This window comes from Cnephaeus nilssonii, assembly GCF_951640355.1.
Source record: "Cnephaeus nilssonii genome assembly, chromosome: 14".
Taxonomy (NCBI): domain Eukaryota; kingdom Metazoa; phylum Chordata; class Mammalia; order Chiroptera; family Vespertilionidae; genus Cnephaeus; species Cnephaeus nilssonii.
In genome coordinates this window covers 49,135,062-49,150,783 of record NC_137085.1, presented here as the reverse complement: position 1 = coordinate 49,150,783, position 15,722 = coordinate 49,135,062, and the positions used below count along the sequence as shown (strand labels likewise).

Here is a 15,722-nt window from a genome sequence, read left to right as displayed (position 1 = left end):
AAGTTCTAATAGTATGGGACTCGGCATAGCCAGTGTAAGCTCTGCAAGATTTTTTGTGAGAGGCCAGTTTTCCTGTAAAACCCCCAAACCATTTATCTGGCAGCAAAGCCAGGAAAGTGATATTCATTCTGCTGAGTGATTAGTTTTTGTGCTGGATATTTTCTGATTCCTCTTCAGAACCATTATCTACACTTCAATACTCTGTTCTGAGCTCTGAGAGGTTGATCTTTATAGACTGGATCAGTGGATTCCCTTGTTCTCTGACCGCCAGTTGGATCTAGCATAATGGGATGCACCAGAAGGAGATCAGAGGGTGGGAGGAGCATGAGGGTGGGATATTTATTCACCCACTTGCACCCTTTGGCAGTTGCTGCGAGTGGCAGCATCCTCTTACTGGAGGGCACAGCTCTGTCACTTGGTGCTTTCCCCACAGCTCCCTTCTCCAGGTTTCAGTCACCACTCCAATAGTGGTCATGGCTCCCCTACTGTTAAAGCCCCAGGGTCCTTCACTATCCTCAGTAGTTTCTTTAAATCCTGATCATAACTTCATAAATAGTCCCTTTATTACACTCTCCTCAAATTACTCATTCTGAGTGAACCCTGACTGACAGTCAGGAAGGGCAGCTGCTCTTACCTTGAGGGTCAATGATGGCTGAAGTAAGTTCCTTCACATCTGCGTTCCAGAACTCACAGGTGAAGTTTCTGCCAGGGAGTGGCTTTAGGCGCAGAATACTTGTGACCTGGTAGAGGCCGTCAGAGGTCTCCATGTGGCTAGTGTTGGCAGAAACACTGATATTTGGCCAGGAGACTTCTGCCAGGGGGTACCCTTCAGCCTGGCAGGTGAGCTCTACCTCATCTGTCCCTGGAACCTGAAGGATGCGAGTGTTTATTTCCTTGTAGGAAGCTGGGCAACAGAAGAAAAAATGATAATAGTAAGTCTTTCTTTTCTGATTCCCGTAGAGCTCTGTACCCAATACCATATGAAGTAAAGAAAATAATCAATATTAAGTAATAATGCCTTTACTTTTTAAAAACATTTCCTTTGTTCCAGATATGCTATTTTACACACATTGAGTTATTTAAGTTTTACAAGACAAAAAAAATGGTATTGTTGATATTCCCAATATTTGTTGGAGGTAACTGAAGCTAGAGAGGTTGAATGCTTTTTGTGATGAGTGACCTTAGAGTCTGGTCTGCAAACCTGGAGTCTTAGGTTAAACTGAAGGAAGAAGAAACAAAAGGACTCTATTCTAAGTCATGTTCTCCCATGTTAATTACCAGAGAAGCCCCAGAATAAGGAGAGGGGAAAGGGGAACATCATGTGCTTATCCACTTATTTAAAAATGGAGGTCATGCCGAAACCGGTTTGGCTCAGTGGATAGAGCGTCGGCTTTCGGACTCAAGGGTCCCAGGTTCGATTCCGGTCAAGGGCATATACCTTGGTTGCGGGCACATCCCCAGTAGGGGGTGTGCAAGAGGCAGCTGATCAATGTTTCTCTCTCATCGATGTTTCTACCTCTCTTCCTCTCTGTAAAAAATCAATAAAATATATTTTTTAAAAATGGAGGTCATTTTCCATTTGGTATTAATTCTTGTGTATATTGCTCCCTTAGTTTAGAACATGGAGAAGAGCAGGGGAGAGTGGCTCTAATTCCTGACTCCTTCCCCTTAATATACATTATGTCATTTAAACTACACAAGGACCTTGTGAGGTAGCTAAAATTCATATTCTTATTTTGTAAATAAGGAAACAGCTGGAATCAGGGATGGATGTGGGGGGGGGGTAGGGGACTTGAACCCATGCCCTTCACAGCTACTGTATTCTCAATTTTGTATTGGAATCATCATCAGAGGATGATTCTCTATGTAACTGAAAATGTCTAGGGATGGAGCAATATAGAGGAAGGGTGTTTTCCAGAGGGACTTCGGATTACCCAGAACTAGTATACAAGGAGAATCAGGTTCTGAACCAGCCTACTGAAGGACTTGAACCAGTTAGACTAACCCCGTGGTCGGCAAACTGTGGCTTGCGAGCCACATGCGGCTCTTTGGCCCCTTGAGTGTGGCTCTCCCACAAAATACCGCGGCCTGGGCAAGTCTATTTTGAAGAAGTGGCATTAGAAGAAGTTTAAGTTTTAAAAATTTGGCTCTCAAAAGAAATTTCAATCGTTGTACTGTTGATATTTGGCTCTGTTGACTAATGAGTTTGCCAACCACTGGACTAACCAGTCTCGGAGCCAAATACTAATAATCAGTCATGCATTCTGAATACTCATTTTGTGTTATTTATCTACAGTTTTCCCTCCTTGGTACGATGTTCTTTTATAGTCATGTTGTTCTATTATGTTGTAGGTTATTTCTGAAGCTCTGGGGTATTTGGGGGAGATGGAGGAGAATAAATGAATTTATAGGAGTAGTGTGTTGTGGGTGAAGGTCTGTCCTGCTCCCACAGGGCAGCTTGGGATAAGAAGCAGATCTTCATGCAAGCCAAGTTGATAGGTGATTTCAGAGCTAGGAGGGTGAGGAATCAGGAGTTGGGCCAAGGCTTGCACCTGAATATATATATCTAAATATATATCTATATATATATCTATATCTATATATCTAAATACATATATATATATACATATATCTATCTATATCTATATATCTATATATCTACATATATATATATATATATATATATATATATATATATAGAGAGAGAGAGAGAGAGAGAGAGAGAGAGAGAGAGAGATGGGAGAGATGTTAAACTAAGAGAATCAGCAAAGTTTGGGGAAGGGACAGAGATGTTCAACTAAAAGAATCAGCAAAGTTTGGGGAAGGGACAGAAGAACACGTCTACATTTATAAAACTTAAAGATGTTTCCACAGCCTCTTGTATATGGGAAGTGGCTGAAATGGCATCACTACCAGCAATACACAATGAGGAAGCTGGATTGAGGATATTATTCTTAGGAAAAGATGAGTACATTTTAGAATTTCAGAGGTAGGAGTAGTCTTAAAATACAACTAGCCCAACTTCCTGCTCTAGAAATATGTTTAGTAACTTTGGAAGATAAATGCCTTGATGCATGCTCTTGGAAATATATTCTGCAGTTGTTGGGTATAAGTTTCATATATATTAGTTAGGTCAAGATGGTTATGTTGTTCAACTCTTCTATTTTTTTTGTTTGTTCTATCAGTTATGATAGAGATTATTTAAAGTCTCTCCAAATATAATTGTGGATTTGCTTATGTCTCCTTTTACACCTGCCAATTTTTGTTTTATATAGTTTGAAGCTATGTGTTTGATGTACACATATGTCTTCCTGTTGAGTTGACTTTTTTATCATTATGAAATGTCCCTTTTTATTTTTAATAATATTTCTTTTCTAATATTAGTAACTTGCTAGATAACTAACTTTTCATTAAGTAAATCTATGAATGGAAGCTCTTACTTCTATAAGTAGTTATTGCCATCATTAGACAATAAAAAGTTCAACTTTCATTGAAAAAAAAGCATCCTTATGCCAAGTCAAATTTTGTCTCATGATGACTTCAACCATTGGTTCTTGTCTGATTTAATAGAACAACACATGGTAAGCACAGTAGTTGGAACATAGGCTTCGGAATCTGAAAGGTTTGACTGGGCTTGAGCCAAGGGCTGGTTACACGACCTGTTGAGCCTTAGGTTTTTCATTTATAAAATTGGTACAATAATACTTATCCTTAACAGGAGAGTTAGAATGATTAAATGAGTTACGTGTCTAAAACATAATAAATACTCAATTAGTGTTAGTAATTATTAGCTCTTCCATATGAGAAGGCAATTCTTCCAGTATTTTAAGATAACTGATGAAACTCCATATAGTCTTTTCATTTGTAGATAAACAGGTCTTTTTCTATCAACCATTTCTCACAGGATATAGTTGTCAAACCCAGTGCTAGATACCAGTTTTTGGATTTACTTTCTTTTTTCCAATGTAATGTGAGCTATATTCCAGGCATTATCTAAGCAGTACAAAGTATAGTGTGACTAATTACCTCTTATGCACTGGGCACACTTTAGGCCCAACAGGCTAGGGTCATAAGATGAATTTTGTTAAATGAACTACTACCTAGCCTGGTTCGCTGTAACAGACCCCTTGGCACTTGGAGATTATCTCCAGGTTGACCCAAGACCATCAATCACCCTTTGCTGTCCCTGACTCAACAACTACTAGTTGTTCAGTCTGTTATAGATACAGGTAACTACTACTATTCAACGCATATTTTACTACTTTATGCGCAAGGTGTGTGCTATGTGGGTCCTGGGCCTGTTTGTCCACAGGTCCATCCCTCAATTTTTTTTCTCTGCTTTTTACTGTAGGAAGACTGATTCCTGCAGGCTGTGTATTCCAGGTTCTTGACAGCCAATAGGAACATGATGGGAAGCTTGAAGGGTGAGAGAGGGGGAAATGTTAGGGTATTCCTCCCCCGTGCGCTATGCTATACTGGTCTCTCCAGCCTACAGCTACATCTCTTCCCTGGCTCCCGCTACCATTGGACAGGCCCACCGGGATTCCAGTGTCTGTCATGTGCCTCTGGGCCCTATTCTCCACCAACCTGCCTTTCTGTTTTCCCTCCAGGCCACTGGTGGTAGCAGCTTCCTAGGTAGGCTTCTCAGTCTATTCCATCAAAAGATTTCCCGAGTTAAATCTCCAATGGTTTAAGTGGTTTCTGTTTTCTTGAACTATATTATTTATAAATTACTGGCAACTCTAGCATTGCTGAAATAAAGATAAGCTGTACATAGTATTATCTGTTTTATCATCATAATGACTGTAACTACGGTTAAAATTAAAAAGTAGGTTTCCATGTCCTAGCCTCAGACAATCCCAACAGATTTCTAATAATCACTGACAAAAATTTTTTAGGATTTCTCTCATTTGTCTGGAGGGGAATCTCAGGTTAAACAGTTTATAATTCACAGAAGCTTTTCCTCCCCTTCAAAATTCATTGTTCCTTAACTCCAGCTTTCCTTATTCCCTTCTGTTTCCCCAGTGGAGGAAAGACACCAAGATCAGAGCCCCATCAGTAAGTTCTTTTAGCAAGTGGTTTCTCTGGGCCTGGAGGCTGAAAGCATAGCTATCTTTTCACTACCACGTCGCTCCTCTCGGGCTGTTTCCTCCCTATGCCCTTAGTCTTCCCTTCTTAGGGTGAAGACCATTTCTCTAGTAATTAAGAATGGAAGCCATGCCACCTCCTTCCTCCACTTGCTAAAGTTGCACTCTCTGTCTCTCTGGGGCCTTTTTGTTGATTTGAGGTACTTCCGTAAGCCTCAGCTCATTCCAGGTGTTGGCTCTCTCCATCCTTATCTTCATGCTTTGCCTAGGCCTTCAGGTTGGTGTGGTCCTTCTGTCCTTAGTACTTGCTCTGTGTCTGTTGGGGATTCTTTGCATAGGCCGGTTCTCAACCTGCGGGCTCAATTCCTGGGCTGTCCCAGCCTCTCAGGGCCACTGTATTTTGTTTTCCCAGCCATGCTCCCTGCTCTTCCTTGGACAGATTTTTCACTGTTTTTGCAGTTGCAACCTGGCTTTTCAGAAGCTGCAACCTCTTGTTACTGTCTCTTCTGGACACTCCAGCCATCTTACCTACTATTCCCCCGCTTTGCTTTTGAAATCAGTTAATCAGTTCTCTTTTCACTATATTTAATATGAACTGTTGCCCAGACATTAAAGAAGGTGCAAAAAAATATTTTCAATGTTTATACCATAGGTCAGACATTTTAAGAAAAAAGCTCATCCTTCCTTTAGTCCTATTTCATGTAAGCAAACCCTAACTGGGGCTCTAGTTCTCCCCTGCTTCCTTCAGAGATCCCTGATCAGGATAAAATACTCTTAGGTGATGATCTTCAACTTACTTTTTCCTTGCATTTCTCCGAAAAAAAAATTGTGATGCAGTATGTACCCTCTCACATATTAAGTTGATTCTTAAAGATTTTAGTGTTTCTAGGTTGGAAAAATATATGACATTTGGAAGTTTAGAAACATTTATATGTTTTAGTAAAACAATTATTTCACTCTTACGTATGTACCCAATGTCATCTAGATATGGAAGAAAGTTTTTTATAGACACTGCCATCTATTGAAAAATGCATACAAAAATTTATCTCTAATGGTCAGAGCTTTACTTTGTTTCTTTTTAATCTTTGAACTTTCACTTCCATTCCACTTTTCTATAGGATTTTATCCTAATGCATCATATTTAAAGGTCTTTTATTGATTATTCCATGTTTCTTTGAAACCAAACATGACATGTGGCTATTGAAATTCAATATTTTTTCTGTGACTGTAAGGCTTCAAGTGTTCAAAGCTTTCTTCTGCATTGAAATCTAATTTCCATTATTATTAGCACATGTAAAATCAAAACATAAAAATATGAATATTGATAATTATTAAACATAAATTTTTATTGGAAATGTATCTCTTAATGGAATGGATAGGGCTTTCTTCCTGATTTGTTCATGAATCTGAGGATGCATATGATTTATGGTTGAAATGAGATAAGATTCAACATCAATTCTATTTCTATTTGTCATTTTTTATAGCTATAAGGACTAAAGAATCTTTCCCATGAAAATAAGTTGGTAGGGATAAAAGTAAGGCATTTCATTCTTTGAAAGCCTTATGTTTATATGGCAACAATTACTTCATCTTTTATTATCAGGTGTTCATTTATTAGGGCCTCCTTCAATTTTGTTGAAAACAGAGAACTTGATATCTCCTCATCTGCAATAGATTTGTTAGTCAATACAGTTTGATAAGTTATCAATATTTCTAATTACTCTTTTGTTTAGGGTTATGGAGGGTTTTTGTTGTTGTTGTTTTTTATAGAGAACCCACAATTCAGTTTTATTCAAAGCAAATAAAAAAGATACTTTTGATCATACTGGAAAAAACTCAGCCATAGGTTTGGAATCTGTACCCAAACTACACATGCAATGAGGACAATATTCTGCTAATAGAATTGATTTGCTGCTGTATTTGTCTTCTGTTTGCCTAATATTAACAATTATAAACAGAACAGGGCAACTAGTATTTGGAACAATCCTTACAGTGTCAGGCACACTTTTCACTTCTCTTCACACCACTGGTTCTCTTTGCGTACCTGGGCTTCCTCTTCTTCAGTAAAGTCATTTTTGAGATTAAAGTTCTTGCGAATCTCTTCAAGGGTTTTCCCCTTGATCATATTGGCAACAGTCTTGTATGTAACATCAAGCAAACCTTTGATGTCTAAATAGTTTGCAGCCAGAATAAGTTCAAATAGTGTTCCTTGTCAACTCTGAGGAATTCTTGGTCCCAAACAGGGATATCACCTATTCACTTTTCTTTGTTCTCATCGTCCTCAGGAGGAGGAGGTCATCCTTGTGGTGGGTGCACCACTGAATGACCTTTTTTAATATTGCTGCATTAACATTTGGTAGAGGAACTGGGTTACCATCGCCTTCAGCATCCATTCCCAAATCTTCTAACATGGTCTTGATAGTCACAGATTGTTTGGCAATTTCAACATCAGCTTCAAATATCTCTCCATCAGAACTCTGCAACTTAATTGCAGGCATGGTGCTCGGTCTCAAGGAGAGAGCGGGCCGGAGGCTGACGAGAGCGGGACAGCATCAGCAGAATCAAAAGAAAAAGGTGGAGAACAAGGCCACTTCCCGGGTTATGGAGGTTTTTGCACTGTGGGGCAATGCACTGTATTCGTGATGGGTGACAGGTGGGCTTTTCTGAAGTGGGAGAAAGCAATACTAAAAGAGGAAGTGTTCTAGGGGAACCCCAAGAGCCTTGCCTGGAAGGCACATTCTCAGGCGCATTCGGTTTGGGGAAAGAGTACTTGGGGAAGACGAAGATTGAGAAACTCATTTCCTAAAACTGCCTGTGCCTATGCACTCCTTAGATAAAGTCTTTGTGATCCCCATATATCCTAGTTTGGAGATCATTAACAAGTTAAGAAATTAATTAGTTAATTGTTTAATTAATTAATATATAAGAAATAAATCTGCTCCATACCTGAGCCATCCCTAGTCTAGGTGAGGAAGCAAGCAGAGTGCCTTCCCAAGAATAAAAAATAGCCCTCAGCCACAGAGAAAAAGTGGGATGTTTGGCCCCTAATTGATCCAAAATCCTAGATGCTTTACAGCATTCAAATAGAGATCTACAAATGTGGGGGCCATTAGGGGATCATGAAATGTACAGTCTTCTCTCTTCCTGTTAATTGAACTCAGACTAACTTCAATGTTCTGAAGTTCCTCCCAGTTTAAGTCTGGATGTAGGAAATGCAATAAAGATAGAAAGCAGGTCCTAGCTGGTTTGGCTAGGTGGATAGAGCACTGGCCTGTGGAGTGAAGGGTCCCTGGTTTGATTCTGATCAAGGGCACATGCTTGGGTTGTGGGCTTGGTCTCCAGTGGGGGGTGTGCAGGAGGCAGCCGATGGTTCTCTCTCATCATTGATATTTCTATCTCTCCCTTCCTCTGTGAAATCAATTAAAACAAAATATAAATATATATATATATATATATATATATGGCAGTTACCTCTGGGCTAAAGACTTTCCTGATGATTCATGGATAGCTGAGGTCTGAGGAAGTCACCATCCCTGTAATAACTGAGAGTGTTTGAATCAAATCTCTGGACATTCACCATATCATATGCCAGGTACTATGCTCAGTTCTTTATGTCCATTATTTCTTTTAATTTTTACAATAATCCTATGTGGTAGGTGCTACTGTTGTTAACTTTTTACAAATAAGAAAATATATGAGATTATGAAAAAGGTGAAATAACCTGCCCAAAGTCACAGGTGAAAGCAACATTCACCCTCATGTTTAATCCTTTTAGTGTGCCCGTCTCTGTACCAGATCATAAGGTCACACCATTGCTGCCAAAGTCACTGACCAGTCTTTAGGGACCAAAATCCACAGATCCTTGAGAGGACAGAGTAGAGGTCTAATGGGAGATCGGAGGAAACAGAGAAAAACTGGCATAGTTTCACTCAGAATAGTCAATGAAGGCTGAAAACTACAAGCCAATGAAGATCCAAATCTATTCTTTTATAGTTGTTACATGTCTTTCCACAAATCACCTTCCCTAGAACAAATAAGAACTTGAAGATCTCTCCAGATTTAGGTTCTTGGATCCTGCTGTGGTGGAAAGAACCCTGAACACAGAGGAATGGGGACAGCTATTTTTTTTAACTTTCATTTTATTTTATTTTTTCAAATTGATTTGAGAGAGAGAGAGAGAGAGAGAGAGAGAGAGAGAGAGAGAGAGAGAGATCAATATATTATTCTACCCACTCATGCATTCACTGGTTGTCTTCTGCATGTGCTCTTACTCGGGGACCAACCTGCAACTTTGGTGCATCTGTGATGCATCTGGTCAATGCTCCAGCCAACGGAGTTACCCTGGGCTCCCTCAGGCCACCCACTTCACTTCTGTGAATTTCTGCTTCATCAGCAATTAATGAGGCTTGGACTAGAGTAGTGCTCTTCAAACCTTTTAGACTGACCCAGAGTGAGGCAACAGACACAACATACAACCTCTGGTGTATTTTATTCTATTCATTTCGTTCACTCATTTCATTGGGGGAGGGGGGGACATCTACCTGATTACTACTCACTAAACTAATATTTTAATTCATAAATGGATGGCAAACCATGGTTTAAATAACTCTGGACTGGGGGAATAAGCTGTTCTCAAAGAGTAGCTTAATAACCAAGTAATGTTCCTCAAACAGTGAATTAGGCACAGCCAATCTTTAGCTCCTCCCCACCTTTCAAGGACTCATGGCCTGGCTTCCTCTAGCCCCATTTATTCCTGCTACTCCTGCTCCTATTTCCCTTACCTCAGCAGCCTTGTACGCATATACAAAAAGTTATTACTGAACAGGTACTTTTCCTTTCTTTGAGATAGCTCTGTCTCCTTAGGACCATCCTCCCAGCTTTAGCTCGAGCTCGCTTTAGGTCCTTGTTGGAGAGATGTTTCCACAGATTCCAGGCCCCGAAACTACTCACCTTTGACTTTTAGAGTCAGGTACTTGTAGTCCCAGGAGCTCCTATAGACAATCACGCAGCGGTACTTCCCCGCATCGCTCAGCTGGACTCGGGGGAAGTGGAATAAGGCCTTCCCCAGGGGCAGCTGCTCCTTCAGCAAAGTGGCGCTGTTCAAGGATGTATTGTCTCCCAACTTTTGCAAACTGGCTTGTATATATTCAACATCCAGGTCATCTTCAGAGTAAAAATCACACTCCAGGGTCACATTGCTGCCGTGTTCTGCTGTGTATAGTTCTTTAGGGATCACCACTCTGAATAAAGCTAAACAGAAAACAAGATGTTCTCCCATTGTCTGCCTTCACATTTCAGTTCTGTGCAGAGTGGAAGCCAAAGAGACTCAGGACACCCCGCTTTTCTAGGGAATATCCATCATTATCTGGGCATTGCTTGGGCTCATTTCTGTCCCTTCCCCATCCAGTCTGGGCAAGAGTGAAATTCTCTACACACTGTTCTGAGGTAGTTCTCTCCTCTCAACACTCCCCACCTGTACACCTGATGGCCCTCCTACCACCTATTATCCAGGCTCATCTTTATTCATATGAATGAAATTACATCATTCCCTGAAAAAAAACATGACTTACCTTTCACCAGTGATAATAATTACAACTATCACGTGTTGAGTTCTTACTATGTGTTAAGCCTCTGCTAACTCATTTATCAAAAATGCATTAACCATCTTCAATGAGCCAGGTTCAGAAATTTACACTACTTGAACTTTCCTCATAGCACTTCCTTCTTTTATTTTATAACACATGATAAAATAGGAAACAGGGAAGAGAAATGGGGCTTGTGAGGAAGATTAGTTGCTGAGTCTGAGATATAACAAGAATTAGAGGACTCTGGGTGCAATTTATTTAACAAATGTATTTATCACATTATGCTTTCTTTTCATGAGAGGAACGCCTGTAACTTCCTCTGGAACTCCCCATAGCACAGAGCAGAACTCCCCTCTTGACCGTCTGGGCCTTTGACAAAAATATATTTTCTGCTTGCTTCCCCACTCTGCCTCGTACAGGGTGTGTGTGTACCAGGCTGTAGGCATAAAGCATGCTACCTCTCAGACAGGTGATGTTTTTCAACTAATGTTCACAAGAGAAAAGAGCAATTAGCAAACATGAATCATGTATATGAGTACCTCAGAATAACTAGAAAAATAAATGGTTATTTGGGAAGGCTTTTAAAACATACTAATTAATGCTCTGGCCCCACTTAGAATCCTTTAAAATTAAATTCTAGTTCTTTTGTGAGGCTAGCATCAATTTTTTTTATTTCCCTAATGTGCAAAGAACATTGAGAACCACTGGTTAGACAAATACAACACCTGCACTTGCAAACATCTTTTATCATCCTGCCATTTAAAGTGTTGTCCTCAGTTTCACCTTAGAGCTAGTTAGGAATGCAGAATGCCTGCCCCAGACCTAGAGGAGCAGAATCTGCATCTTAGCATTGATGGCGTGATTCATGTGCACATTAACATTTGAGAAGTTGAGTTAAAACTCTGGTCTGCATTGGGAATTTTAATGGGAAGTAGAGTAATAGTTAATATTTATTAAACACAATGAGCCAGACACTGGGCTACCTTTACATCATCATCTCATTTGATGTTTCCTAAACCCTACAAGGTAGGAGTTACTACTCCCATTTTACAGTTGGGGAAACTGAGGCTTAAAGAAATAATACACTTGCACAAGGTCATGGAGTTGGAATTCAAATTTATATATCTGTGACTTGAAAACTTATACTCCTAACAACTTTACAGATATGACTATATATCCACTGGCATGTATATACTACATCCATGAATGAAACAAATTTTTTCATCTTTTTACTAAAAAAAATACATTTGTTTTATATTTTATACGCCTCGTGGTTGTTAAATTAAGCTTCAGTTTAGCATTGCACTCCTAATGTTATCAGACAAAGGAGAAAATTGGAAAATTTCCATGACTACAAAATTAAGCAAACTAAACAGGTTTTCGCCATTATTTGGGGCCCTTGACTAAGTTAAAGGGTAAAGGAGTTGGCCAGGGCATGAAAAACTCATACGTGCAGGTTCTTTAGGCAAATTAAAGCAGTTGCCTTGACTAATGCTGGAGCCTTTGAAAAATTTTATATGATATACACATACTTTAATAATATATTGATACACTGAATCTACATTTTACAAAAGATAAAAATCTATATAATCCAGTTCAACATGCATACAATTAGGGTACACTTATAGTGCTGGAGTCTTTTTGAAAGTTCTTGGGGTAACTTTACATTTTATTTGCAATCAGGAATCAATGGGAGCCAGCACCTGTCACATCTCCAGTAAACACAAAATAAATCATTTGCATTGCCTCCCAAGATAGCTTCCTCTTTAAGCTAATTTTATACTTTTTTTTTCTATTTGACAACAGAACCTTAGACTTGTTCCTACTTCCTACCTAATGTGCTTATAAGTTGGGGGGCTGCTTTAGAAAAGCCACAGTTTTCAGAGAACTCTAGTTTCTGGTTCAAGATAGAAGCCTGCTCTGGGCAGCTGACTCAGGCACTCCTCTGTATAGGAACTCTACATGGAGACATCTTAGAAATCCATCCCCCAACCTGATTCTTCTGTGTTGTATGCGTCAGGGGTCAACAGAAGTAGTTTTGGAGAATGAAGATAGAATAAGTGGAGTGACCCAGGGTGTAGACCCTGCCCCAGAGTGACATCAAGCATCACCATGGTCATGTGCCCTCCTGGTTTTATCTATCTTTGGAGGATGAAGAAAGAAAGAAACATCAATGAAAAGAGTAAAATTTAGGTTACTTTTTCTCCAAGACATGACAAAAGGTAAAAGTAAGTATCTTCCTTAAATGTATTACAAGATGAGTTACAAGATATTGTTAGGTTTTGAAATCTATATATATAAGGCTAATATGCTAAGTGTCCCTCTGACTGTTTGACCATTCGACCAGTCACTATGACGCACACTGACCACCAGGGGACAGACGCTCTGACCAGTAGGTTAGCTTGCTGCTGGGGTCCAGCCAATAGGGACTGGGTGAGACAGGCCGGACACACCCTGGATCCCTCCCCCGCAGTCCCTCCCCAGCCCCGATCATGCACTGGTGGGGTCCCTTGGCCTGGCCTGTGCCCTCTCGCAATCCAGGATCCCTTGAAGGATGTTGGAGAGTCAGTTTCAGCCCGATCCCCACAGGCTAGCCTGAGGGACCCCACCGGTGCACGAATCCGTGCACCAGGTCTCTAGTAAAACTATAAGAAACTAGAAGCCCAGCCAGTGTGGGTCAGTGGTTGTACATCAACCATGAACTAGGATGACATGGTTCAATTCCTGATCAGGGCACATGCCTGGGTTTCAGGCTTGATTTCCAGTGGGGGATGTGCAGGAGGCAGCTGATCAATAATTCTCTCATCATTGATGTGTCTCTCTCTCTCTCTCTCTCTCTCTCTCTCTCTCTCTCTCTCTCCCTCTCTCTCTTCCCCCCTCGCCCCCTTTCCTCTCTGAAATCAATGAAAACATATTCAAACAAAACAAAAGAAAACAAAAAACCTTAAGAATAAGAAAATAAGCAATCCAATTAAAATTGGTCAAATAATTTGAATATACACTTCACCAAACAAGATATATGAATGGCCATAGGCTTATGAAACTATGCTTATCATCATTAGATATTAGGGACATGCAAATTAAAACCAAATGAGATATTTACACACACCTTTTAGACTGACTTAAAAAAAGAAAATGACAATGTCAATACCAAGTATTGACAAGGATGTGGAACAATTGGAACTCTCATACTTTGCTGGTGGGAATGCATTCTCCTGTTGATGGGCATTAGGTGGTTTTTTTAATGACTAACAATACTGTTATAAGTATTATTTTTAAAATTTCAAAGTAGAAATTTAAACGACAGGGTAATACAAAATTATATTGATCCAATTCATATATCTATTATTTTTCCCATTTCAGTGAGAGTGCAGGTCTATGGATGCACAGGGCAATGAGGAAAGTGAGGTCATCCATCAGACCTCCCTGATAGCCAGGGCTCTCTGGGGACTGAATGCCATGGTCCACCTGCTCTCACGTGCTTTTAAAGGATTCCTATATTTTAATAATTATACTTTAACTAGTGGCCCAGTGCATGAAATTCGTGCACGGGGGCGGGGGGGGGGTTGTTGTTCCTCAGCCCAGCCTGCACCCTCTCCAATCTGGGACCCCTCAAAGGATGTCCGACTGCCGGTTTACAGGGATCAGGCCTAAACCAGCAGTCGGACATCCCTTTCACAATCTGGGACTGCAGGCTCCAGCCATTCACCTGCCTGCCTGCCTGCCTGATTGCCCCTAACCACTCTGCCTGCAGGCCTGCTCGCCCCCAACTGCCGTCCGCCGCCGGCCTGCTCACCCCCAAATGCCCCCCCTGCCAGCCTGATCACCCCCGACTGTCCCCCCGTGCCAGCCTGCTCACCCCCAACTGCCCCCCCCTGCTGGCCTGCTAGCCCCCACCTTACCTCCCCACTGGCCTGCTCACTCCAAACTGCCCCCCCACTGTCCTGATCACCTCTAACTGACCCCCACTGATGGCCTGCTCACCCCCAACTGGCCCCCCTGCTGGTCTGCTTACCTCCAATGGCCCGGCCCCCCACCAGCCTGATCACCCACAACTGCCATCCCATCCTGGCGTGATCACCCCCTGGCTACCCAAGCTCCCAGCCTCTCCTTCCTCCCTCCCTTCCTCCCTTCCTTCCTCCCTTCCTTCCTTCCTTCCTTCCTTTTTTTTTTTTTTTTTTTTCAGCGCCTCCTTGAGCAGAGGCCAGGGCCAGCTGGAAGCAAGTATCTGGGATTTATTTATCTTCTATAATTGTAACTTTGTAGCCTTGAGCGGAGGCCAGGGCCGGCCAGGGTGGGTGGGAAGCTTGGCTTCCTCCATCACTGGGGCAACCCAAGCCTCCTGTTCACTCCAGCTCTGTGGCTGTGGCCATCTTGGTTGGGTTAATCTGCATACTCGCTCCTGATTGGCTTTTGGGCGTGGCTGGTGGGCATAGCGGATGTACGGTCAATTTGCATGTTTCTCTTTTATTAGTGTAGATTATACAACTAATCCTCTTGTAGATTTATTTTATTATACAAGTAAATACAAACAATAACAACAACCTAGTAAACATACTAAATAAAATTTCCCTTTTCACCCTCATCCCAGACCTCATCTGCTCTCCAGAAGTAGTAATCTAATCAGTCCTCAGTGTGTGTGTGTGTGTGTGTGTGTGTGTGTGTGTGTGTGTGTGTTTCCCTTTCTTTCTCAGGTAGCCTCTATGAGAAACTCTTTAATTAAGGGAGACATGAAATGTCAAAACTTAAAAACAAAAACCTGAGGAGTAAGCATTCTAATTTAGGCAGGTATTTAATGTTTGATTGAACTAATATTACCTGCATAAATATATAGTGGAAAGCAGAGAAGAATTCCAAGTTTGTACAAAAAGCAAGATACAATATGTATATAGCTTCCTCTTGGTTAATTCATAAACATAATTCAGCATACATATTTTTTGGTTTTGTGAATGTCCAGAGTAAATGTTTAATATGTGCCCATAATCAAACTTAATTCCAAAAACCCAATCCAGAGTGGGTGGGTTAGGAATTGTCTGCCATACTTGCTCAC

The 15,722-nt window shown here is 40.9% G+C and overlaps 1 protein-coding gene and 1 pseudogene across 4 annotated transcripts in view; both read right to left on the bottom strand.

Annotated features, from left to right (window-relative positions):
- Positions 1–15,722, bottom strand: part of PDCD1LG2 (programmed cell death 1 ligand 2) — a 57,352-nt gene that overhangs the window by 27,821 nt on the left and 13,809 nt on the right. For all 3 annotated transcript variants that reach the window (XM_079791155.1, XM_079791156.1, XM_079791157.1), the window contains exons 3-4: positions 10,038–10,337; positions 635–904 (exon numbers count right to left, since the gene is read on the bottom strand). In XM_079791155.1, coding sequence (XP_079647281.1) covers positions 635–904; positions 10,038–10,337 — 570 coding nt within the window. The remainder of the gene's footprint in view (positions 1–634; positions 905–10,037; positions 10,338–15,722) is intronic.
- LOC307111340 (S-phase kinase-associated protein 1-like) lies at positions 7,060–7,964 on the bottom strand (annotated as a pseudogene). Its single transcript has one exon. The product of its transcript is annotated as an S-phase kinase-associated protein 1-like (transcript).